At 36.7% G+C, this 28,000-nt stretch overlaps 1 protein-coding gene across 3 annotated transcripts; it reads left to right on the forward strand.

Annotated features, from left to right (window-relative positions):
- Window positions 1-93: 93 nt before the first annotated feature.
- On the forward strand, window positions 94-27,935 carry LOC128868294 (uncharacterized). Of its 3 annotated transcripts, XM_054110205.1 has the most exons (6): window positions 9,215-9,467; window positions 14,367-14,832; window positions 15,994-17,294; window positions 19,598-20,704; window positions 20,786-21,181; window positions 21,386-22,606. In XM_054110205.1, exons 1-6 carry the CDS (start codon window positions 9,230-9,232, stop codon window positions 21,532-21,534), a joined length of 3,657 nt encoding a protein of 1,218 aa, XP_053966180.1. In that variant the 5' UTR covers window positions 9,215-9,229; the 3' UTR covers window positions 21,535-22,606. The 3 variants fall into 3 exon arrangements, with proteins under 3 accessions (XP_053966181.1, XP_053966180.1, XP_053966179.1); XM_054110206.1 differs by lacking the exons at window positions 9,215-9,467; window positions 19,598-20,704; window positions 20,786-21,181; window positions 21,386-22,606 and adding exons at window positions 94-775; window positions 25,571-27,935; XM_054110204.1 differs by lacking the exons at window positions 19,598-20,704; window positions 20,786-21,181; window positions 21,386-22,606 and adding an exon at window positions 25,571-27,935.
- The last annotated feature ends 65 nt before the right edge of the window (window positions 27,936-28,000 follow it).

Below are 28,000 nucleotides of genomic sequence, written 5' to 3' on the forward strand. Positions count from 1 at the left end.
TGCGTATAAACTTGATTCGTGCAGTTCTACTTTGACTAACTACCCGATGGTCCAATGGCGTGATGGTCCAACATGGCGTCTAAATCGAAATGCTCACGAACGCTAACGAATGATGTCGGCTTATGACGTCTTGTAACCGCTTGCTCGCTCGCACCTAGTTTTCTGACTTCTTCCAGCACATGACCGGCATTTGAGCAACGAGTCGAAGGCTGTCGAGCAAGTCACCCGAGCTACAGCAATAAAAAAAAGAAAAAAATTGTTTGTACGACAAAGCAAAAACTTGTCGCCATATTGAATCCGAAGCTAGTTGTGTCAAGTTAGTATAGTGTACAGAGAAAATTTTGCAGATTTTAAATTTTGCTTTAAATTTGCAAATAATAATTATTAAATCAAATACACACGTTTTGTGTAGATGTGTTTGTGAGGGTGAATGTGTTTTCATAACACTGTTTTGATTAACGTGGAGGTATATCGAAAATACATAGTGAGAAAATACAAGACTAAAGCAGGGAAGCACCAACGCTTCATACGTCGATCGGTGTGTGTGCGTGTGTAAACGGCTGGGATTACGCTGGAGTGCCGAAAAAGTGTTCGCCAGTGGTAATTGTAACCTGGTCAATAGATTATACCTATTCCCTTATCTGTGAAGGTTAGAAAAGAAGAGTGTAGTGAAACTCGTACCCTAAACATAACCTATAAGTGTGCAGCGATATGGAGGCAAGCACCACCGCTGTGGCGGCTCCAACGCAGACATCTTCCAACAACGAAAGTGATGGTAAGTAGAGTTGCCAGAAACCTTAAGGAATGATTGTGTGATTTGTGCAATAAAATTTTTATTTATAAATTTTAATTTCTGGCCCCTTAGAGCCTTAGTATTATTTTGATACAAAATTGTTTTTCTATTCTTTAGAATAGCAAAAGTATGTGCCAAAAAGTTGTCCACGCTCGAAGAGTGGTATATTATGTATATCTTTATAGTAAAGAGGCGTTCAATATTACATGTGTTTGCATTAAAACTGTATAAATTAAAAATTTTATTTTTTAGACAAAATTTTCAGCAAAATAGCACAAGTGTATTGAATGAAATATTATAGACTTGCATAATGTTATTTACAAATGATTGGAAAGTTTTATCTCTCATTCTTTCGAAAAAAATGCATTTTCAATTTACTTAAATGATCAATTATTATGTAAACCAGTTTTATTAGAGTGGTAGCATGGTTGGAAGTGAAATGTATGGATTTCGCCGTGAACAAATTCTGTAGTGAGTTTTTAAACCATATTCGTAGAGTTGCATTTCGGTACGAAGACGTCGTAAATCAATTACGGGGCCATGTTAATTTTTAGCAAGAACACAAACCCTCGAAGCAGTGTTGTATTTTGTCTGGAACAAGACTTAATTGACATTTCCGATAGATGGCGCTAGGGAGATATTTCGAATCCACATTTTTGTGGATTTTCCTAACAGTTGCTTTGTTATTGGAAAAGCTTATAAAAATTAATCTGCCTTTCGGAGGCAACAACTTCGAGAAGGTGCTGGGCCAAATAACTATCCAAGGATGTAGGCGCCAATTAGAGTTTTGTTGCCTTACTGCCCGAAAATGCAATTTCGATTCTCCAGTAAATTGCTAACAAATTTGACAGTAAATGAGGTTCTCTCTTTGTCAGTAATTGCAGGATTTTACACGAAGAATCTTTGCTGGCAAAAGATCTGTTTTTAGACTTTTCCAGCAAAAATTAACCAGTTAAAAAATTTCTAAGGAATTGAAAACAATCGCTTCAAAATTCGGCTTTTTATTTTTTATTCTAATGGGTGCTTTTTTTAGCTGTATGATATCCGATATCGATAACTATGGTTTGACAGCTGAGAATGGCAAACTGTGTTGACATTTCTGTACAGTAAGGTTTGGCAAGTCATCATAAATTGTTTAACGTCGGAAGAACGCTTCGAAATTGTGAAAAAATAATCTGTTCGCGAAGTTCATAGAAAACACTTCGTCCATTTTATGTGCGGTTTGCATGCCTTTTGTTCCAAAAGTTAACTAAAAACCGAAGACATCTGGTTCCAATAAGACGACGTAACTTGTCATACTGCGCGCTTAACGATTTTTTCGATTGATCAATTGGACCATGTAACTCGGAAGTGGCGGAGTACAATCCGAATAAATCATACTCAAAAATAAATGCTATGAAACTATCTAAATGAACCAAATTATCGTGTACGAGAAGACAACTTTTCCCGAAGAACTTTGCTCTCATCATGCAAGACGGATTCTTACAAGCTGATAACAATCAAGGCATATCTATACAAGGTAGTGGCATTCGAGCAACAACAACATTTTTTAAATTAGATATGTCAAGAGAAAGAGAATATTATAATGGCGATGAATGTAGAAGGTCGAATTGAAGAGTAAGAAATCAACTCTCCTAATAATACAACTTTCTATAGATATGCCTTGATAGCAATAGTGCAAAAACAAAATTTGTATTGTTTTGCAATTTGGACCTTTGATTGCGAAAATATCAATCAGAATGTAAATAAGGAAAAAAATGTCTTGGATATTAAATCTACCAAATAAAAAAAACCAAATCAACGGTAATACTGATATCACCTTATTGATCTCTTATTGATAAAAATGAAGCTTTGGAATCAAAAGTGGATCGTATTTAATAAATATGGTATCTGATTTTGTATGTATTTTTGTTTATTTGCGTATATATTTGAAGTGTGTGTAATTTTTTAAACATATATTGGCAAAGCGGGAGTAGAGTTATACCAGTCTAACTAGGCATGATCATACTCGCTAGCGGTGAATCTCACTCGACAACTTAGTTGTTGCTTTCCCATTGAAATTGTCGTTAAGTTATTCAAGCATAAAGAAACGCGCGGGGAAATGGCGAATAGAAGAGGCCTAAGCAATAGTTTGATTATTTTTCATTCACAATAGATGTTAACTTTCCTTTGCGAGAGTGTTGCCACCGAAAACTCCCTCAATACGCTTAAATAAAATTATGGGAAATAATTCTAGTAGTCGATGCGGATTAGTTGCACTTAATTCCTGAGGTAATTCCGAATTAAGTCGCAATCTGGATTAACGCTACCGTGTCTGTCTATGTTGTTAACCAAGTAGCTTTTGCAAATAATAGTAAACGCCTGCCAAGCGATTGTCGACTATCGATGATATTGTCAGTGTAGAATGTCGTTCAATTATCGACTGAATATTTATGGTCGAAAATTCTAAAAAAGAGTAAAACTAGAATATATATGTGGTAATTGAAGATCAGTATATTCCAACAGATTTTCGGTTATAGTAATGTTTTGCTACTTCCTTGTCGTCCAATTTAGACAACCCCCAGTTTAGACAAACCAACAATTAGGCTATATATATTATACATCTAGTATGCACTAATAATATTGTTAACTCAAAAACTCAAAACTTTAAACACAAATTTATATTTACAAGCGATAAAACTGAAAGATTTGCCAAAGAACTAACAAAATATGACATGGACCTAGTAGTTCTGCTAGAAATAATAGCAAAGAATACTTCCGGTAAAAATGGGATAGTTTTATCGGTCCATAAGCAGAATAGAGAGAAAATATTAGGTTTCGAACAAAAAAATGCCAGAATCTGTAAAAAAAAAATATAATCCTTAAATCGGTGTATCGATACAGAGTATTCAAATATACAGTACTGCTTTTTGGAGTTGGAGGAATTGTGTAACAATAATAAAAAGCTACTAAGCATTGATTGTGATGGGTGACTTAAATACTAAAATTGATAAAGAGAATTATATTAGAGATATAGCTGGAGTACACACAGCATGATGTTACTTCGCCGAATGGACATCGCAAGTCTAACATGGCGAAAGCAACCACCTTGTGCGTGGTGAGCACAAATGTTTCGTCATAAGAACCTACATAAAGCCGTACTCAATGATGACAATACTGCAAGGAAGCTTAAGATAAGGCCGTCCCATCCAAAGTCTCAAATATACCAGAATCTGACCAATTTATGAGGAATGGAATATTGTAAGACAAAGCCTATTGGAGTCGGCGGAAAAAATATCCCACCAATTAATATTATATAAGCCTTAGAGATGAATGGTTTGATGAACAATACCATGCAACAATTAACGAAAAGAGTGACTCGACGCTGTTATGGCTGAATACTGGCTATTAAATGTTGGCATTATAACATTAAAAATGACAAAGCTCCGGGAGAGGAAAACCTAAACATTGAAATAATAAAAAGAGCCAGTGACGAGTTTTTAATAAGACTACACAATCTAATAAAGATGGTGTGGGATATTGTAGCGATGCCAGACAACTGGAGCTTGATAATGATAATTCCGATCTTTAAAAAAAGATGACAAAACAAATTGGGCTAATTATAGAGAGCGCGACGTAGAAGATATTCGTTAAAATGTTAAACAAGAAGGTGACGCAATAATCAAAGGAAAAGTGCATGTTGATGATAATGCTTTCCTTCTTTTTCTTTTCTTCTTTTTTTTTTGCTCTCGTATGTACATACGTAACCAAATTCAACAAATAATCTAATAATGGACAACTACTAACCAACTAACCGACAACTATTGGACCGGACAGTGTTTAGACACACACTTAACGACATCCACCTTCTTAAACTTCCGATCCCAGATAAAGAGCTTCAGCTACCTGGAGAGACCCGCGTAACCTTAACACAATTATGTTCTGGATATACTGTACCAGGCTAAACTCCTACCTATCTAGAATTGGACATACCAAATATATGTCTAGCATATGAAGGCACCCCGAACGATACTAACCACCTTTTCACATTCGAGTGGGTTTGCCACTCATCTGACACCCCTTTCCCTCTGAACCCAACCTGTCGAAACTGCAAGTTTCCTGGGCCTACCGATAGATGAGCTAGACTAAGACTACCGGTAACTGCATTCCACTGACAGGGTTTAGTAAGCGGCTACAATAACAATAAGGCATCATTTGAAAGGTGGAGGTTAACGTTACAACCGTATAATAAAAGTAATTTCAGCTTAGCCTAAATGTGGCACTATGCCCGTTTAACATTATCAATCTATAAATAAATAAAAAACTTGTATATTAAAAATTACTGTGACTGCACTAAATACGTTATGCACTGGGGTGCTATTGTGAATTTGAACATATGTGGATATGGGATTGCAACTAGGATGTACCAAATGACAGTACAAGCGATAATAACCGAAGGCGCAGTTGGTTGTCAAGCTGTTGTTTATTTTGTGTGCCACTAGACTGCTGTACTAGGTTGAAAATTTTATTTTCCGTTGGCCAGAGCCTGTTTATTCAATCTCTGTGGGAGAAAAATTCTAGATATGTACAACGAATTAAAATTGAGGTTTTTTAATTTAATGCTTTTGCAAATCGAGATGGTGCAGATGCCGCTATCGTGTGTGATGTGTTTGTGAAAATACCTGCCAAGAAGAATTCATACAAGGTGATATCAGTGGTATAAAAATTAAATAAAATGTATTTTATTTTTGCACTGCTAAAATTTCAATCAGCGTGAAAACAAACAAGCCAAACAACAAAAAGAGGTTGTCTGTAAAGTCGGTTTACTGACGATAGTTTAACGTGATAACGTCATAAGAAAATACTGATTGAATGGTTGCATTTTTCAAAAGAAAATTTTAATTTTATTTGTTTGATAGATATTTTGTATGGATATAGAGAATGAGTTAACATTAACATAACATAATATACTTTAACATAACATAACATAACATAACACAACATAACAACATAACATAACATAACATAACATAACATAACATAACATAGCATAACATAACATAACATAACATAACAACATAACATAACATAACATAACAAATTACCCCGTATTAAAGCACTTATCAACAGCTTTCATTTGATACCCATATTGTACATACACAACCAAAGGTTACCCGGGTCCACGTTTTGACCTATATCTCGAGACCCCAGTCACGGAGCGGCATGAAAAATACTCTGTACTAAAGCATTCACCAACAGCTTCCATTTGATACCCATATTGTACATACACATCCGAAGGTTACCCGGGTCCACGTTTGGACCTATATCTCGAGACCCTGTCTACCAATAGGTATCCAAACTATACGGAAACCATCTTCAATACCTCCTTAACAATGTGTGTAAGTTTGGTTTAATTCGGTTCAAAGACACGGCGGGTCCACGTTTTGGCATATATTTCGAGACCCTAGTCATCAATAGGTATGAAAATTACCCCGTATTAAAGCACTTATCAACAGCTTTCATTTGATATCCATATTGTACAAACACATTCTAGGGTCCACGTTTTGGTCTCTATCTCGAGACCCTAGTCACGGAGCGGATGGAAATACTCTGAACTAAAGCATTCACCAACAGCTTCCATTTGATACCCATATTGTACATACACATCCGAAGGTTACCCGGGTCCACGTTTGGACCTATATCTCGAGACCCTGTCGACCAATAGGTATCCAAACTATACGGAAACCATCTTCAATACCTCCTTAACAATGTGTGTAAGTTTGGTTTAATTCGGTTCAAAGACACGGCGGGTCCACGTTTTGGCATATATTTCCAGACCCTAGTCATCAATAGGTATGAAAATTACCCTGTATTAAAGCACTTATCAACAGCTTTCATTTGATACCCATATTGTACATACACAGCCAAAGGTTACCCGGGTCCACGTTTTGACCTATATCTCGAGACCCCAGTCACGAAGCGGCGTGAAAAATACTCTGTACTAATGCATTCACCAACAGCTTCAATTTGATATCCATATTGTACAAACACATTCTAGGGTCCACGTTTTGGTCTCTATCTCGAGACCCTAGTCACGGAGCGGCATGAAAAATACCCTGGACTAAAGCATTCACCAACAGCTTCCATTTGATACCCATATTGTACATACACATCCGAAGGTTACCCGGGTCCACGTTTTGACCTATATCTCGAGCCCTATTTCCAAAATAATATATAATCCATGTTACTCGTGGAGGATGTAGCTTTCGAATGGTGAAAGAATTTGCAGTTCATTCAATGCAATGAGCAAGGTAACTACATATGAGCAAGGTAACACTAATGAGCAAGGTAACACTAAAGAGCAAGGTAACACTAATGAGCAAGGTAACACTAATGAGCAAGGTAACGACACATTTTTTCGTGCGTGCAGCCTGTTAAATCGAATTATAAGACGTTATCACGTCAAAAATCGGCTGTGCTTTCCATTTCTACCACGATATATTTGCTTATAATGTCTAAGTGCGTGGACCGAATTTAAAAATTATAACACGCAAATGTAAACACTATATAAGCCTTTTAATTTATATTACTTTTTATAAATTAAAATTAAGAATTAATAGCAATATTTAACGTTAAAAATGCATATTTTTTGCATAAGCTTGAAACTTAAATACGCTTAAATCACTTAATTACAAACACAGAAAAGTAACAAAATCACTTATAAACATTCTTTATTACATTAAGATTCGATTTAAAGCTATTTTAACTAAATAATACTCTAAATTCTATTAATATTCTATTATTACAAATGTTCTTCTAACCGTTTGTAATACCGTGCAGAATAAATTTGAGGAGCGAACTGTCAAACGAACGATGAGAGAGAGAAGAACAAAGCGAAATAAGAAAAACCCAGTCAACCAAAAGGGAACAATTTTTTTATTATTTTATTATTTATAGGGGCGCTTTTTTGATTTCAAATATACATATATATTACAAAAGCAAATATTTTTACAAATACTGAAAATTTGGAATAAAAATCGCGCGATTTTTAGTCCAAATTATTACAAAAAAAAAATTATAAATAGTGAAATAATGCGAAATCGGACAATTTTTGGCCTAAATTTTCGCCATCGGCACTCATGACTTTTACGATAAAACAACGTTTTCATAAGTGCTATGAATTATAAAACCTAAGTTAAATGCTTGCTGGGTGACGACTGCTGTATAATCTTCTCTTCCACTGTATTTCAGTACAAATTGCTAATGCGGTCGGAAAAAACCTAATTTTTCAACTTCTCCTGGGGGTTCTATAGGGACACTAGAGGTTGGGACTTTCACAGTTATAATGGTGTGACCTTGCTCTTTCTAATGGGCGTGGTGGGTGGTGACGCCCCCCATTCAAATATATCGTGGTAGTAAAGGAAAGTTTTGCTAAATAATCTATCACTTTGACATTAGAGGTACCAAATCCTAAGGAAAAAAAATAAAATAGCTATTCGACTGATATCGACTTGTATGGAGTCGCCTGACTTACTACTCGGGGTTGATTTGAAATGAGGGTAACCTCGTTTCGGTTTAAAGGTGGTACCGCGAATCTGAAATATACCCACTTTAGCTGGCGGAATCTTATAGTTTTCCGGTTTATTTATAGTTAAAATTTTTAAATTTGTTAATTTCAATATTTTCCTGCACTGATCTCGATTGTTTTAGCTTCACAAACTTTATAAAAAATTTAGAACTGTTAGAATCTCTTTATTTTAATTATTATTCTTAAAGAACTTGTTAAAATAAAAATAAAAATAACTTTAATTTGAACTTCGCTAAGTAGCACAATTTGTTCGAGCTTGACAGCGACCGAACTCTATGCAAAACAAACACGTTTGCCCTCAAAACCGGTTGCCCTCATTTCAAAGTTTTCCCACTGGTCCATTATTTTAGGTTAGGTTAGGTTAGTCAGGTTCCTTGTTTAACACAAGAGACTCGGTGGCCCTAAGGCCCATTGTGATACCTGCAATTGTTTTCCTTCCCCTAAATAAGTTGCTTAAGTCACTTAGATATTTTTAAGAAGGTAACTAGTCCCTCGAGCGAGACATTTTACAAATTTCCAAGGTCCTCAAAGAAATAATCGCCAAGACATGGCACGACTTCTTTAATGTGCATGACATTCACAGTGGAGGTGTTCACAAAACTTGCAAACTCATCCACTCTTTCATTTCCTCCCACTCCAGAGTGGCTGGGAACCCAACGAAGGTGGTGTTGTGTTGTTGGATGATCGAGAGCGACCTTCTGTTATTTTAGCTTTGTTTGTTATAAAATGTAGAAGATTTGTACTGTACATTTTAGCAAAGAATGCCAAAACGAAATTAGATTTTGATTGTATATTTGGTAAATATATGTGAAATACAACGAATTAGCTTATTTTCACATTTTGTATAAAAGTGGTATTAATTTGAAAACATGGAAACCAAAGGAAAAGAAATAGGCGTATCAGAAAGAAATAATATTATAAAATTGTGGAAAGATGGAAATAGCTTCCGAAATATTGGCAAAACTATTGGGAGAACGTATTCTTCTGTTCAACGCGTAGTAAACAATTACAAGCAAACCGGGATTTTAACATCTAAGCCCAGGTCTGGGCGTCCAACAACGCTATCGGTCCAAGAAAAGCGCAGAACAATCAATACATTTAACTCAGGTATAGCAAAAAAAAAGTCACTTTAGTTATTTAACACGCAACATTTGAAAAAGATCAAACGATGACTAACTTTAAGTTTGGTGAGCAAAAGAATTTATGCTAAAAATCAATGAGCAAGAAAACAGTTCTTTACAGTATCGTCCAAGGCGGATTTATTACAGGTGATGGCAGCCGCCCAGCTGATTTTTTCGCCGTAGATATGAATTAGTCAAAATTATTGGTTTTGTGTTTAGTTTGCCATTTGCGTACGTTGAAAATGAATAGTTGATGATTCGAATAATATCTTAAGTGAAATATTACAAAAAAAACATAAATGTAATATATATTGGGCATGATAAAAATTAAGCTGGGTAAAGGACCCTTTTGGACTCAGGTAAAGGACCTGTTTCCACGACTGTCGGTTCTACCTTACCGAAACGACCCGGATTTATATCCGGCCAAGGACTGTCATTCCAGCAGCATTCCCCTTATATAAGTATGGGGAATGTCTATGTTGTTACAACAACAACAACCCTTTTGTGCGTTCCTGGAGGGGAAACGAAATGGCAGTGGGAGGAGAGCATGCAATCTTGACGTGACGGAATTCAAAAAGCAATTTAGCCATTTACGTTACACAGTATTTTCTATAATGAAAAAAATCAAGTATGGTGCGGTGATTGAATTTTTATTTTTGGAAACTTTGAAAGCAACGGAAATTTATAAACGATTGTTGAAAGTGTATAAGGACTTTTCGACACCAATTAATACAGTATGGGTTGCTGAATTATCAAACTTGGTCGTACAAACCTTGAAGACGATCCACGTCAAAGACGTCCAAAAACAGCAACAGTCGAATGCGCAACATTTTAAGCGTTTTCAAAAAGAAAAAGTAGATTTTGTGTGTTGATTCATCACTATTGATGAAACTTGGGTCTGTCACCGTGATCCTAAATCAAAACAAGAGGCTAAAGAGTGTGTGAACTGTTAGCAAACGCAAAAAAAAATTTTTATCAGGAGAATGCACCGTTTCACAAGAGCATTTTGTCAATGGCTAAAATCCATGAATTAGGGATGGAATTCAAAAATTGGAATCTCGTTGGAACAAGTGTATTGATGCTCAGGGAGACTATATGTATATATATACATACATATATAGGTATAATTGGCACGTACACCCTTTTTGGGTGTTTGGCCGAGCTCCTCCTCCTATTTGTGGTGTGCGTCTTGATGTTGTTCCACAAATAGAGGGACCTACAGTTTCAAGCCGACTCCGAACGGCAAATATTTTTATGCAGAAATACACTCGGAGGTTTTTTCATGGCAGAAATACACTCGGAGGTTTGCCATTGCCTGCCGAGGGACGCCCGCTATTAGAAAAATATTTTTTCTTAATTTTGTTGTTTCACCGAGATTCGAACCAAGGTTCTCTCTGTGAATTCCGAATGGTAATCACTCACCAACCCATTCGGCTACGGCGGCTGCCAACTATAGACTATACTGAATAATAAAGTGCATTTCAAACCATAAAATTGTGTTTTTCTTATCGAACCCCACAACTTATTGAACAACCTAGTATGTATGTATGTATATGTATTAAGAAGAGTACAGAAAGTGCGATACACAACAAATACGGCAAAGGTTAACCCTTGAATTTAATCGCCAAAAATTGTTGAAAACGTAAATCAAATATTTAAAAAAGTATTTGTGCGAACACTGATGGAAAAGTTTTACGTAAAGCTGTATACCATTTTAGTCTCTTGAAGAAAGCCGTTTATTTTACTTATGAACAGATGAAAATGCGTTGAATTTGGTAATATTTATATAAATAAGTCTCCAGAGCTTTGGAAACAAGTAACGGGTGATTTTTTAAGCTATTTTTTTTTTAAACAGTTGGTTTAAACAGCTGACGCACGTTTCGTGTTTTGTTTCACTGTCAAACATCTTCAGTTTGGTTTATAATTTAACCATGAATCGTCTTACAAACGAACAACGCTTGCAAATCATTGAATTTTATTATAAAAAAGCGTGTTCTGTTAAGAAAGTTTATTGCGCGCTTCTTCCTTTTAATGGTCAGTTTAATCGACCCACTGAAGCGGCTATTCGAGCTATTGTGACTAAATTTACATTATTGGACATTAAACCACCAACACGCTTACGTAGAGTGCGAACTGAAGAAAATATCGCAGCTGTATCGGCCAGTGTTAATGATGACCATCAATTATCGAATGTTCGCAGCAACTGGGCCTCTGTTACTCAACAACGTGGAAAATTTTGCGAAAGGATTTAGGTGTGAAGCCTTTCAAAATACAGTTGGTGCAAGAACTGAAGCCGAACGGCTTACCGCAACGCAGAATTTTTGGTGAATGGGCTCTTGGAAAGTTGGCCGAAGATCCACTTTTTATCGAAAAATTGTGTTCAGCGACGAAGCTCATTTTTGGATCAATGGTTACGTAAATAAGCAGAATTGTCGATTTTGGAGTGAAGATCAGCCAGAAGAATTGCAAGAGCTTCCAATGTATCCAGAAAAGGTCACAGTTTGGTGCGGTTTATGGGCTGGAGGTATCATTGGACCGTACTTCTTCAAAGTTGCTGCGAATCGTAACGTAACTATGAATGGTGAACGCAATTTTTTTTTTTCCCAAAATGCAAGAGCTTGACTTGCATGACATGTGGTTTCAGCAAGACGGTGCCACACAGCACGCGTAATAATGGACTTGTTGAGAGGCGAGTTCGGTGGACATTTTATTTCACGTTCGGGACCTGTTAATTGGCCACCCAGATCGTGCGATATAACGCCTTTAGATTATTTTTTGTGGGGCTATGTTAAAGCTCATGTCTATTCAGACACGCCTTCTTCAAATAACGCATTGGAAGACAACATTAAAGCATTTATATGTGAGATACCGGCCGAAACATTTGAAAGAGTATGCCAAAATTGGACTAAGCGGATGGACCATTTGAAGCGCAGTCGCGGTCGTTGAGGTCGTTGTTGATGTTGTTGAGGCCGTATAGTGCAATCGTCGGCGTAGGAGACCAGGGAGACTCCCTCTGGTAGCTGGGGGAGTTACGAGATGTAGAAGTTAGAGGAAGGTCGTCTAATTGTTTGGCGCAAATCAGGTACTGCTCTTAAGAAACAAAATCTGTTTGGTACAGTCAAACTCGGTTGTGGTGGAGTTATAGAGTAGGGTTGCATGGTGGCAAACGGTGTGGGTCAGCTGGAATTTGTTCAATCGTCAATGCATAAATGGGGCATTTAAAAAGAAATTTGCAACAGAGTGCTGAAAATCTTGGTTTATCAAGAACGTTTTGGTCCAACAAATTAACGACCCAACACACAGCCGAGATGGTTAAGCTTTGTGGCTCGTGTACAACGCTCCAAAAGAGCTGAAAATACCTCCACAGTCGCCCGATCTCAGTCCTATGAGCATCTAGATCCCATTAGAAAAAAGAATTCGACAACTGTAATATACAATAATAACAAGAAAGTAGGCTTTGCGAAGAGTTATGCGGGCAGGATTGGCAAAGATTACAAATGAGGAAACACAGAAGTTAGTAAACTCAATGCCAAATATGTACATTGTGTGAGGTCCTAAAACATCGTGGTTGTCTAACAAAATAGTAATTTTCGTGTTTGTATATTAATTATATCGTTTACCAAGGGCAACATTTCAATTCAAAATTATTACATATGCCCTGCGTTTTTAATTTTAGATCTCATAAATATTTTATAACTGATATTAAAATTCTAAAATCAAAATATAATACATATATCAATACTAATTCTATGAGTCTAGGCAACATTATTTTCTACTTTAGTTCATTTATAGAAATCATAGTGTGCATGCTACAAAGAGTGCCAACCAGCATTACGTAGACTTGGTACAGTATTTTCGCTTTTTCCATAGACGTTGGCATTTTGTTTATTTAAAGCTTTTTTCCGTCTGTAATAATACTATTTGTATGGCCTTTGCAAAGGAGATAAAATAACTTTCATATGCTATTGATTTTAACCGCAGAGTTTAAAATGGGCCACTTCACATGTGAAAATCTTTCATGTGAAGGGCGTCATAAGTTACTTGAAACATGAATCTTGTCCAGATCGTTAGCCATGATTTTCTTCGTGCTCAAGGGAATTTTTACGAATTCGCTCCTGCACAGTTTTTATACCTTTATTCGTATGAACAAAACGCGTACCGATTCTGATGCTCCTGTCCTCCACTTCAAATGATTCTGAGAATCGATTAATGGTGCGATACATAATCACTCTGAATATGCATACCTACCGAGGTTTTTTTTTATCAACGTCTGACTGAAAAAGTATGAACTATCTGTCAAGGTGATCAAATTACATACATACATACATAGGTTGATTTAAAACCTCGTCGTTTCGCCAAGCGCTAGCAAGTGGCGAATACACGAAGCAACTGATATAAATAAACATATCTTGGCAGCGCTGGAATAGAGTTCTCCAAAATTACATTTTTGTTGTACAATAGTGAGTTATGCCAAGTTTATGGGGTATAATCGTACAAGCTAGCGGGGAACCTTTCTCGATAATTTTGTTATTGCTTTCACATGTGCATTTTTCGTTAAGTGAGCAAAGCCCAGAGATAGCCAGCAGAAAAGTGGCGAATTGAAGGCCCCGTTTTATACGAGTTATTCAAAGGGCTGCATTTTGCTACGAAATATCGCGATTTTCAACGTATCGATCTTGCGAGTTATCGCGGTTACCCTTTTACCCTTGTGCTTTCAAATTCTATATTTCTCATAACTTAATTTAATTTCCTAATATAAAAAAATAAAAATATTTATAGTACACCCTAATTATGTTGTATTTTGCTGCACAAAGACCAGCTAATAATAATATTACAAAATCCTGTGAAAATTAAAATATTTCTATATGTTTTATTTCTATTTTAGAAACATATAATTTTGATCCCAGTTTATCTGAGGAGGAGCGTCGTTTCTATATCAGAGCATATCCAAATGTGGACCTAGTGCGAGAGCGCAAGGTGCACTGTACCATCTGTAAGATGCATATCGGTACAGCACCAGCTCAGGAGGAGATCATCAAAATGCATCCGGTGCTGCGGGTAACACATTGCTTGAAATGCCACCACTTCTATAATAGTGGCGAATTCAGTAAAGGTGAAGATGGCTCGGAGCTATATTGTCGTTGGTGTGGCCAAGGCGGTGAGGTTTATTGTTGCTCAAGCTGCCCCTACGTTTTCTGCAAGTCGTGTATCGTTAAAAATCTATCGCGTGGTGTGGTAGTGGATATTGAACAAAACGAAAACTGGAATTGTTTCAGCTGTGCACCCAAAATTCTTTGGCCATTACGTGCACAGCATTGGGCACTTATTCGCTACATTGATAAACAAAAGAAGTGAGTTTAAGAGTTTTTCCAAAGTTATTCCAGATACAGTATTATTCGAAACCTAAGCAACATTTTCTGTGTGGTCAAACGCGGTGTACTCAAAAAGTAAGCAACTTTTCCATGGTTACATATTTTTGCGTTCCTAAACAAAGAAACAACGAGCATTTCATTCATTTGTAAGTCTAGCAATGATTTTCACACGAACGGACTAGGAATTTTTGAATTTTTTAATAAAGGCGAGTCACAAATTTCTAAAGCTATAAAAAACTAACTGTTAACAGGCCAATAGTTTCTAGATTAAATAACAAATATATAGCTACCAAAACAGTGCAAAGTTTCAGTTTTGGTGGAACCAAAAGAAAAACCTCATATCAGGCAGATTTACTAGAAAAAAATATTCCTTTGTTTTAGCTTGAGAGTTTGTGCAGGAGCTAAACTTTAATATTAGTTGGAGCACTGTCCGAAACCTGTTATTGAAACCAGAACTTGAGAAAAGGCTCGCCTTAAAAGGTGAATTTTTTATGAAATTTAGATTTGATTTTGCAAAACCTCATTTAAATTGACCTCCATATAAATTGGAAAACTACTTTATTCTCCGACGAATCTAAATTAACATGTCAAATTCAGGTAGAATAGTAAGCCCGTTCGGCGATCCAAGATTAGAATTCTACTTCCACGTTATTATAAGAACGCACTAAAGCACGGAAGTAGAAATGTGATGGTGTGGACCTGGTTTTCAGAGGAGTTCGGCCATTCGTTAAAATACACACGAAAATTGATCGTTCGCTTCTCTATGTCGAATGGGAAATACTACTTCGATAGGTTTTTCAACAAAATAACGATCCGAAACACTCCTCCCGGTTGGAAAAAAATGTGTCACGTAGTAATGGGGTTCAAGTCTTGGTTTGGATAACTCGTTCCCCAGATTAAAGCGTAGAGTTGGAATACAGTTTTGGAATAAAAAAATAAATACTGAAAGTTGCTTATGTCTAGAACAATTAAAAACGGAGTGGATTTTGTATTTGTAATATTATTATTCATAACCAAATTAAACACATAACCAAATAAAACTGGAACAAATTATTTCGAATGCGTACGGAGGGTTTCGAACACTATGCTTTTTATGTATGTATATATTTGATTTGATTTTTTGTTTTGTTTTTGTTGTAGGTATATTGAATCAACTTGCTCTACTGAATCTGACAAGAAAGCGTTAATGGCACAAGATCGCTCTACTTGCTGTCGGCTAGCCAAATCGAAATGTGGTAACATGTCAGATTCCTTGGAAAGCTTGGACTCTACGACATCACGTCGTAGTCAAAGCAGCGCTATCGTAAAGAAGCAATCGAAATCACCCCATCCGCAAACACCCGCTGCCAAACGTTTGAAAACTTCAAATGATGAAGTCGTTTGTACACCTGATTTATTAAGCATGTTGGAACCTGACTGTCAAATTACTGTACAACAGAAGACACGTCCTACAGCCTCACCTATGACATCTACACCAAAAATTATATCTTTGCAAACGAACACTTCTACTCCAAACAGTGGTGGCATCACGCTGAAGCCACACAATAATAACACACCGCCGCCATTGGTGTTACGCAACACCGGCATACCAATGCGACATCCATCGCCTGCTCCGATTGTTCGACGTACATATATTGGTGCAAGGAATACTCCATCGGCTGGTACGCATACACCAGTTTATCACACCATCAACGGTTATCGCATCGATTTGAATTCAGCAGCACAGCAGGAAACATTCCGTTTACCAAATGGCAAGCTGATACAGGTGAAACGTCAAGGCACAAATCAAACTCAGGGTGTGGCTAGCTCTCCAACGTCGAGTAATCCTTGGTTTCGACAAGCAAGCCCTATTACGGCTATACAAAATGCTGCTTCTAGCCGTCCTATACAAATAACACCGGCTAATTCACATGCGACACAACAATATTATACGGTACAGCAGCAACAACACAATCCAATGCATCATCCGCAAATGATACGTTATAGCAATACAACAGTTACACCTATAAGTAGTCAGAATGGTGCTGTCAGAGGTACACAAATACAGGTGATTAATGGCATGCCGATGGCGCCAACGGCAGCGCCGGCAGCTGCACCAGGGCCTAATGTTACGACCGCAATTCGTGCACCACTCATGGTACGTCATGTCTTCCCCGACACTGCCTTCGGTCAGGCGCGCACTCAACTACAAGATCAAGTATTTAATGCCATGGAGATTTGTCAACATCTCACTGGTAAAGTGCAAACACTGACCAACTCGAATGCCTACAAGCAGGCGCGTAATTATCTCGAAGTGAAAGAGCTCTACATACATCTGTCATATCTTTTGACTTATGCGATTGGTCGCTTTAAGGGATTGCAAGATAAGTGTTTAGCGGATATGCGACAATTGGGTTTCGTTAACGATGCCGATAGCTTGGAAAATGGCCAGTTGGCAGCAGGTAGGTGGTTGGTTTTTTTATTTTAAAACTAAGTGTCGAAAAAATGCTAGATCATGCGAATGAAATGAAGAATTTCATTTTAATTATTTAAGTTGTAATGTAAATAAAAATTGACAAAATGAGTTTCTTACCAAATCAGAAATTAGAAAAGCATTCAAAATAAAAGCCCATATTTAAACACATATATTTTTACTAAAAAAAAAATATTGTTGGTAATTTTTGTTTAATCGAAACCTTTGGCGTGAGGCTCAATACTTTCCAGTCATTGTCTTGAGTCATTTGTTGTGCACATGGACTGCGTATAAATTTTTAATTATAAGAGTGTGAAAACTGTGAAAGGTGATATGAGAACATAAGTTCGGTGCATACCGCCGGAAATGTAAGTACGAAACAATAGCGATTGTTTGATGCGTTTTGAGTTCAATTTCATTGACTTTCAGCGAGCCAATTTTTGCGTATTCGCTAAATTTTTCTCACAGAAAGTGTTGACATGGACTACATATTTTAATGAACAAAAAAAATTTTAAATGAATGAAAAATCAATGAAATGTTTGTGCAGTGTTTATAAATTAGTATGAGGAAATGATATACAATTTCTTTTAAATATACTGACTTTATGTTACGACTTGTAGTTATTTTCCGCTTACAAAATAAATGCGCTGAATTGTATAAATATATCAAAAAACCATTTTTCTAATTCACCATTAATGTATATAATTTTTACTTTAAATATACTTTACTCAAATACATAATCTTTCCTTGGTAACGCATCATTAAGGAATATTTGTGGATTTCCATATTTACGACTTTTTAAGTCGACTTACCTTTTTCTCGTCTCACCTCAGGCGGTTGAACGCCGTCGGCACGACACTGATTTATGTCCGGCCAAAGTTTCGGCGGCCGCCGTAGACGAAAAAGTTTGTGCGTGACCTCCATTCGGAAATGCGTAGGATCGAATCTCCGTGCATGAAACACCAAAATGATAGAAACACTTTTTCTAAAAGCGGTCGCCCCTCAGCCCGCAATGGCAAACCTACGAGTGTATTTCTGCCATGAAAAATCTCCTTATAAAAAACCATCTGTCGTTAGGAGTCGGTTTAAAACTGTAGGTCTCTCCATTTGTGGAACAACATCAACCCATGAGAAAGGTCAAGGTTAAGATAAGATTTGTTAATTGTCAAACTCGAATAAGTTGTTTTGTCAAAAGTCGGACAAATATTAATATCCAAGAGTTCGGAAAACTTTTCCTAACACTTTCAGAAGTGTTATGAAAATATGAGATACACATTTCCGAACAGGAAAAGTAAAAATTATGGCAAAAATGACTTTACGGGATGGTTCTTGAAAGTCAGTTCGACATGGCGACTTTAGTAGTCTGGAATTTTTTACGAAGTTTTACTCTGTAGGTTGAACTTATATGGGCTGTTAAACTTAGTTTAGCAGGTAGATGGGTTGAATTCGCCCTTAGGCGTTTGCAAATAATTATTTTTAAATCATTTTGGTTCAAAATTGGGCACAGTTTTTCAATATAAGCGAAATGTGCAAATACAAAAAGCTATTTCTCTAACTCAACTTGGTTTTGAATTTGTAGCACGACTGATTCCGGTTGACTTTTTGTATGGTAAAATTTATATCTAAGTTTTGTTAGGTCCGGTTTTTCAGAGTCTGTTCAAAAGTGTTGCATTTTTAAGCTGAGTCAATTGTGCAAAATTGAGCGTTTAACCTTAATTTGGCTGTAAATCAGAGTTAAACTTGCCCTTATAGGAGCAGACCAACACTGCAGCTTCTCGTATGGCATATGACAGAAGTTAGACTCTGTTGAATTATGTAACTCATCTTATGCCAGTTTTGATATTTACCGTTCTATTCTGCATCGGTGAAAACTTAGGCAGCATGTAGGCCCATTTCGTAACATTGTCAAAGCAGCTGTCGCGTATATTTTGTTTTAATTAAAAAATCAAAATTGTAACTTTTTATTTGAAACACAGATTCGGGTGCCAAACAAACTATTTAACCTTACTTTGATACTTCAGATTTCGTTATCATTCTGAATGTATGTCGAATTTATGCATACGGCTTCCAGAAGCCAAGAGGTGAGTACATATTCCGAAAATCTATAAAGTAAACGCTCCCGTTCGTCATTCGAATATGTTTTTTCAACCGTTTAATAAGAGTGGTCCATGTGTCAGCAAAATGTCTGAAGGCAATGAAATTCGCAACTCGATAGCACTTATTGTAGCAGCATCAAATAATCTTTCATACAATTACAATTGCATACTCACATTAAAACCTACATATTTCAGGCGTCGACTATGTACGTTACGGTCAACTTGAAGATATAGATCTCTTCAATACCAGCTCAAATAGCTTCCATAATCAGGTGTACGAGTATCGCAAGAGCTTGTACGCGAATTTGGAGAATGGCGATGGTGAGGATAAAAAACCGCCACTTTCTCCGCTTATGCCGTTGGGTCAAAGCAAAAATAATGCTGGGGGCACTGGTGAAGACGATGAGGATTATGGTGATGGAAATGATGAAACAGGCGATAGTTGTTGGATGAAAGGTGACTCACAAATTGCCTCCACCTACAATGAACCGGAGCAATCATATTATGATAATGAAGGACTAGATGGAACCGCCAATGAGGACGTAGATGCAACTGCGGATGGTGGTGATATGGATGATGAGGAGCTTGATGGTGATGCTGAAGGTGGCGATTTTGAAAATTATGCAGCACAGCAATCGATACGCTACAGTAACAAAGCGCATTATGGCACAGAGGATTACATGAGTCATGAAGAGCAAACACATGCACGCGATCGCAAGTTGGCGCGTCTCATACAACAATATCCGGCCATTTGGTGTACACGCCATCCCGATTATGGTAATTTTGAAGTGACGCGGAAGCACTGGCGCACAATAGCGTCACAGTTTAAGCGTACCGAGAATATCAAGTTGCGTTGGAAGAATATACGCAAGCGTTATGTGCGTGTTGAGCGACGTGTGCGCGATGGCAAGCGCTTCAACGGCTACTTTGACAAAACAACAAACTTTCTGGCCAATCGTGACCTGCCCGAAGATCAATGGGTCGAAGTGGATTGTGGCAGTGAAGATGGCGATGGTTTCAATCGCAAAGATCTCGATGTCATCGAGAAGAATATACATAAGAATGAAAAGTCAAGTAATTGGAATGATAATAACGGTGAAGACGTTGATGGGGTTTTCGGCATACCATTAGAAGATAGCGAGAAACCGATAGAAGTGCGGCCATTAGATATAAGAATTATAAATTTTGTCAAATGTAATCCGACGCTATGGCGTAAATCCAGCGACTCGCAATATAACCACATCGACGAACAATCGCGCAAATCGCTCTGGGTGCACTTGTGGAAAACTACGCGATTGCAAAGTAAATATATGAACAGAGACTGTAATTAATATACTGACATGTAAGTTAATCTAACATTTACGTCTTCATTTATTTTTGCAGATGTGAGTTGTGAGGATATTATGGACCGTTGGTCACATTTATATGAAATGTATAAATCTTTTCGTTTGAAAACGATCAAGGACGAAACAAAAAGGGCCAACTTGGAATTAAAGTACTCAAAATATCTAGCTAAACTTTCATTTCTTTACAAAATAGTTGAAGAGGATTTGCGTAATGAGCATTTAAGTAACATTGACATAGATTTCACAAAAGATTTGCCTGAGAGCGACAAGCGTTTGCAGGATGAGCCTGACGATAAAGAATTTATGCTGCAATTGGTGCGAGCTGTACAGCGTTACCCCATTCTATGGGATAAACTGAATATCGATTACTATGATACAGTGTTGCGCTCAAATATTTGGCTAGACGTTGCCAGCGAACTTAAGGATTTCCAACGTAAGTGAATTGTTGACCATGCGATAGAGCCAACGATGTTTCATGCTATGCATTTTTTTCTTTCTTTTCTGCGGTCCTCAATCCCTCGTGGGACATAGGGCTATGCAGTATATAAGAAATTATTTCATAGCATATTTCATATTTCTACCAAAAATAAGGGTCTATATTCAGCTTCCAACTAAAATATACTATATTCTTCTCTAGGTAACACGGAAATCATTAAAATGCGTTGGCAGTTGGCCGCCTTTAGCTATCAGCGTTATAGACGTGAACGCCGCACATTCCCGAAGGATAAAACATTGCCAAAATATTGCCGAAATTTACCAGTGGATGAAATGTTTTTCCTTGATTGAATATATCTATCACATGCGAAATAGATCTCTTTTTAATAAAAAAATTAAAAAAATATTAAAATTACGAACATAATTATAGTATTGGCTTAAGTAGCATTAAGTTTTCATAATAATTTTATAAAAAAGTTTTTATGAATTATATTTGGCCTGTGTTTTGAATATTGATATGATTATTCAAGTAACAACTGATTACAATAATTGATGTATTAAAAAATAAACATGTGATGTGGGCCATTCAATCAAAAATAAAATGTTTGAAATATGGCCATTTTCGAAAACAGCGTTCAAAATTGCTATCGAATACTCGAATGTGAACAAGATTTATACTGAAAGACCCTGTTTATTATGTATTAAAATTTGTCTTAATATGTAAGAAAAAGAAAGGTTCATACAACCTCCAGTATTAAGGCTAGTACTAACTTCACAGCCTTGAAATTTCGCCAGCAATACGCATTTGGCTGGCCGTGAAATGTTGCTAGCCACATTATCAACTGAGAAGAAACGTCAAGTTTATGAGCATCGCCCCAGAAGCAATTGGCAAGATTTGGTAAGAAACGTTTTTTAAACAAATTAATACACATATATATTTGCACAAAAAATATAAAGAGTATTTACTTACACTCTTTATGAAGACGTTTCGCTTAAAAATGCCATATCTTCGGAGTATTCGAACTCAGGCACTTCACTGTTAATTTTAAATGGCATGTGCGTTTAAAAAAAATGTTATTGGCATCACGTTGCGCTGTTTTTTTACGGCGTGAACTGGAAATTAATGCATATTTCCCGGCAATGCAATTTGTTTGGATTTTGACAGCGATTTCACGTGAAACGCGAACTTAGTACTATGCTTTAGGTTATGATCCTATCCCAATATTGACTTTTAGCCAGTTTATTGTCATTTAAATTTTACAACATGCATGCGCACATATATATAAGTTGAATATCTATAATTTTATAAATTAACGAATATAAAATTCATACGTAAGATATACCTATTTAAATATAAAAATAAATTTAATGTTTCCTAATTTAAATATATGATATAAAGATTACATTTACATTTTTCTCTATACATCAAAATGCGTGTTATTATGGAATTTGTTAGCATAGAAGGTTGAATAGATATTCTGACATCGCGGAGGAATAAGATTGTTTTAAGTGCTTTATGGATGGAAATGTTGTATGGCAATATTTAAAGTCGTTTAAAAAGGCTATCGTTCCCACTACACTCGGCTACAAAAGCAACACAATTTTTGGTCTATGTATTATTTACTTATCTTTATTAATAAATTTGTTTTGCTTCTGCTACTGAAATAATATCTATTGTAATTTTGTTTTTTTTTTTTTTTACTTTTAAGGTACTTGACCACCTTGGAAAGCTAAAAAGTACAACATATTCAATAATTTTTTTTCATGTTCTGTATAATATATTAAAATAAATTTTTTTTTTAATTTTTATTTAGAGCTTATATAATACAAAAAAAAATTGATTTATTAAAATTTCTTTTTTTAACATATATCCAGGAGGCGCCAAAGTCGAGGCCTGAAGAAAATCATGTCTTGCGGCGGACAGTTAATCTTAGAAATGGTAATTCTAAAACAAAAGAGAGAAACAAAATTTTCAAAAGGAAGGTTCCTTGCGTGAGAATTTACCACAAACTGACAAAAAAAAAAAATAATAAAAAAATGGCGGATGTTTGAAAAAAAGTTAAGAAAACACCCCTGTTTTTCACAATGTTAGGATGCGCCTGCACATTTTCACTGATTTCACTTTGTTAGAATTCGAATTTAAAAAAACAGTTTCAGGTGATGATTTTTAAAAGTATAAGGATTGAAAAAATGTAAAAAAAAAAAAATTTAATTTTTTGAAACTTATAAGGTGGTCAAGTACCTTAAGACTACATTACATTTAAGACTAATAAAACTTTTTAATAACTTTTTTAAAATGTATTTTTTAATTTGAATTTTTATTATTCTGTTTTATATTTGCCTTGTACTATTATTATTTTTAATTCAAATGAAAAACAGGTTTTTTAAATTTAATGTTTTTAAATGTGTTAACCCTTATCCTGTTTTCATTGATCAATATTGAACCGAAGTCGTTTAATGATGAATATTTTCGTATAAACAATTGCCGTACGCGTATATAAATTTCAATGAAACTAAAACATTATGAAGCAACAATGAGCTGCAATAAATGCTCAAAAATAACTCCAGAAGCTCTAAAGCAAAGTTTCCACTTTGCTCTGTCCCTAAAGCAAAGCAATGAGAAGCATTACATTTTTCTTTCTCCAGATCTAATCCACAGATTTATATTGAGTGTCCTTGAGCTTAATATCTTGTTATGAGAAATCTAGAAGGATAGATAACATGCAAACGCGTGAATTGATGGGGCTCATCAATCGTATAATGCCATTTAAGAGCTCTATTTTGTGGCATGCAAGGTTAAAGGAAATTGTACACAGGCTAATAAGTCCGTTACAACATTTTTCTTTGCATTACCTTGGCCTGTACGAACGGAGCAATAGGTTTCCTAGGAGATCTCCGTGAGAAAAATTATGCATCCTGGAGTGAATTGCGCCTAAGGGCGAAACACTCTTGCTTACATACATAACATTTTTCAGAAGTTTAACAATACAGCGAACTTTTTATGTAGTGTAAATCATCTTCACTTTTACTAATCCTTAAAGGGTAACATGATTTTGTTCGTATCGACTCAGTTCTTTTTACTTTAGAAAAATGTAGCATACAAGTTCGCCACAATACCATTCATCATGCACCAGAGCAATGGAGACTGCACACTACCTTGGGGGCAGCCTCTATTATCTCCGGACGACACCAGCAGATCCTCCTCCGCCCGCACGCATATGTAACTCCACTAGCCGTTCGAGACTCTTCAGCATGAAAGAGGTCATGCTGATAAGTCCAAAGCTTTTGGGGCTGGTGTAGTCATCTATCCCAACCTTAGGGATGAAAGCGACCCTCACCATCCTCTACAAGCGTGGTATATAAGCCAATGCCAAGCATGCAGTGAAGATTTTCTTTAGGGTTGCAGTCATTGACTCTATGCCTTCCTTCAGCATGGCGGAATAAATGCCATCTAGTCTGGGGGACTTGTAGCCGCCAACGTACCAGTCACGCCGAGAAGGTGTAGCAGCTCTGACAGCAGCCTCTTTCGTTGAGGGCTGTTGCCGGCCGATGCTTATCTGATTTCCTGGAATGTGAGAGTCCATCAGCAAGCTGAATGTCTCAGTTTGCTTCTCCGTGAAGGAGCCATCAGATTTCCTAAGTGACCCCAGCTTCGCGGTTGGATCCCTTTTCAGGATCCTAGCCAATTTTGCCGTGTCACTCAGAAATTCAATCACGCCTCAATGTTTAGAGCTCTCGGTTCCACCACGGAATGGGAGTCCGATCAAGGAGAGGTCGAATTGGACAGGCTGACTCAAAACATTCAACTAAGACAGCGCTGAGTTTCTCAACTGCAACCTCAATCCCCTGTTCTTTCCGAAGTCTTGGTGGCGTCACGTCAAAGCCCCGCGACGCCTCCCTAAACTTCTGCCAGTCTGTTTTCCTGGGGTTTCTGGAGGGCAATGGCATTTGTGCCTCCTCGCCACACTGAAACTCAATATACCTGTGGTCCGAGCATGAGATCGTTAGTTTGCATGATCAAGAAGTGGGCGAATTGTCCAAGGTCGCGTTACGATTGGAGCCATGAATATTTTTCGTCAATTCTTTAACACAAAATTCGCCAAGAAGAACACATCCGGTGTTTAAGCTTCTGCCGAAATATGACATTGTGTAAACCACATACTTAGTAGCGCTGTCGCATAAAATTATTATTTTTAAGCCGTAGCTTGCTAAAAGCTTTTTCGGAATATACATCCGAATGGACATCTGCCAATATTTCGATGAATGCGTTCATTTCTGTGGTGCTTGTGTTCATCTTATTTATTTTTTATTTTGTATACATATAGTCGTATTCATGTATATCATTTTATATTAAACTATTTTTTTATAATTCTTCACAAATCCACAGATAAACAAGCTAGCGATGATGAGGATAACGAAATCGAGATTGTGGAACCTAAAACGGATACCATTACGCTTGACTCGGACAATGAAGATGACGAGCCAGCCAAGCAGATGGTTGCTTCCCCCATAAAGCCACAACTAATTGCTATCAATAATAACGATACGCAAAGCAGTAATGCCTCATTGCAATGTCGAGAGCAAATTCTAACAATCACCCACGATGGCAACAGTCAGAAACTAAGAGAGCAAATTCTAACAATCACCCATGATGGCAACAGTCAGAAACTGAAAGAGCAGCTATTACTACCTAAAAATACTTCAATTACAGCCACTATACCAATGCCCAGCTTAACCAATATAGCGCCAACTATAAATCGTAAAGCCATTACAATTAACGAGCCTAACAAAATGGAGGAAATGGATATAATGACAGCGGCGAAAAGTTTTCTTGTTAGCCTCTTGGAAGTAGATTCAGATACAGCTGAGGGTAGTTGGACGCCGGATGGCAGCGATTCAACGTCGCAGCAACACCAACGCAAGCAGCCGCGTAAAAAGACTACCAACAAACCGAATCCCACTTTATTGAAGCAAAAGGAAATTCTTGAGCGTGAACGTTTGGAGGAGATGAAACGTAACGATTTGAAACTGAAAATGAAATGTGCCATTTCATTGAAAAAGGCCGAAGAAGAGTTTCCATTTGCCAAAGATATGCTACAGAAGCATGAGAGTGAGACAAAGACTAATGCAGCCGCAGAAGTAGATAAAATAGAAGCAACAAATGATGCAGTGGAAAAAGCCAGTGAAACAAAAGAGCCTGTGGAGAACAATGAAAAAATGGATGACTCTGGGGAGCTAGAAATACTGACTGTAGATTTAGCACATGCCGTAGTGGATTTGGAGAGTTCTATGGATGATGGAAAGGAGAACGAAATAGTTCTGGAAGAAGACAAGTCGCCATCGGGAGACAAGTGTGAGGAGGAGGATAATAGCAAAAAGTACACAATTGTCATGGACGATGATGATGACGACAAGGAGAAATCATTAATTATAGAAGTTGAAGGCAACAACAGCGGTGAAAAGGAGTCGCTGAAAGTGGTTATTGATGCTAAGTCAGTTGAGGGAGGAAATAACAGCAAATGGGTCGTCAATGATAAGACAGTGGTTGGCAGCGAAAAGTGCACGAAAAGTAAAGTTGAAACTGTGAGCGAGTGCGCTAAGCGTGTTATTGAAGGCTTGCAAGCCAGTGAGAAAAAGAAAGAAATGGAAAAGAAAGAGCAACAAGCTGTTAAGGTGTCTGTGGGGGTTGCGTCCTCAACAACGGCAACATTGGCAAACGTCGATGATAACGTGCCTGGTGACGACACTGTCGAACCGATTCTAATTGATGAATCTGATGCGGCAGATTCCGAAGGATCGCCGATTAAGCAAAACTTCTTAAGCAAGGTCGAAGATATTGCAGCGCCAGAAGAAGAAGCAACAACGGCGAGTACAGGGCAATCATCTGCTACTAAGCAAAATAACGATACCATCATCGATGAGTCCACTAGCGCAGCAGAATTGAACGAGCCTGAAATTGATGTCGAAAAAGAAATTGAGAAACTTCTCATGAATAAGGCGCCAGTGTCAGAAATCGAAATGAATGCTCCTCAAAGTTCTTCAGAAGCGTCAACTACGGCAAAAAATAATTCGCCCGAGCTACTTAGCCAACTAGTAGATAACTTGTTGGAAAGTGAAAGTACGACACTCACGTAAAATAAATGTGCAGACGTAGAGTTTGTTGCGATCCTAGGCAATAGTAGTTGCTTCAACTGATTTTTAATAATTGTTAATTCTTAGTATTTAGTAATATATATAGTGTAATGCATAATTATTTGGATGGAACATTTCTATGCCAGGGCGGTATGAAATCGTGAGCTCGTGACATATTATGCTTACATCTTTGAATAATGAGTTGATTGAACGAAGTGATTGCAAATATTCCTAAGGATATTTATTTGCTCAATTTCTAGATATTTTGTCATTAGTGCTATTATTAACGACAAATATTTTGATATTTACAAATTTCTATAAAATTTGATATATGTTCTCCATACACACACATATTTCTCAAAAATGAAATAGGATTCGAATGAACGTTGGAAAATATATAAGTTTTCAAAAACTTACCGATAATATTTCATAATTGTTTATTTTAAACATTAAATTGTTTAGAAGTTGTAAATGCTTAGTGATTTCATCAATTCTGATTTTGCATATGTACGAGAATATTGCATATTATATGCACGCACATAAAAATCATTATTGGAATAACCATTCGCATTATAGGGTTAAACAATAGATTACGTTTATTTCTTCTTTTTTTATAATAATTGAAAAATTAGGTAAAATAAAGAAAAAATACTTTAATAAAATAAAATAAAGACATTTTTAATAA

The sequence above is a fragment of the Anastrepha ludens genome, chromosome 6 (genome assembly GCF_028408465.1).
Source record: "Anastrepha ludens isolate Willacy chromosome 6, idAnaLude1.1, whole genome shotgun sequence".
Classification (NCBI taxonomy): domain Eukaryota; kingdom Metazoa; phylum Arthropoda; class Insecta; order Diptera; family Tephritidae; genus Anastrepha; species Anastrepha ludens.

Bases quoted from the DNA above. Each gene is read 5' to 3' on its own strand.
- LOC128868294 (XM_054110204.1), top strand. From the start codon at position 9,230: ATGGAAACCAAAGGAAAAGAAATAGGCGTATCAGAAAGAAATAATATT. The intron at 14,833-15,993 runs GTGAGTTTAAGA...TTTTTGTTGTAG, and splicing joins TACATTGATAAACAAAAGAA to GTATATTGAATCAACTTGCT. The intron at 17,295-25,570 runs GTAGGTGGTTGG...ACAAATCCACAG, and splicing joins AAATGGCCAGTTGGCAGCAG to ATAAACAAGCTAGCGATGAT.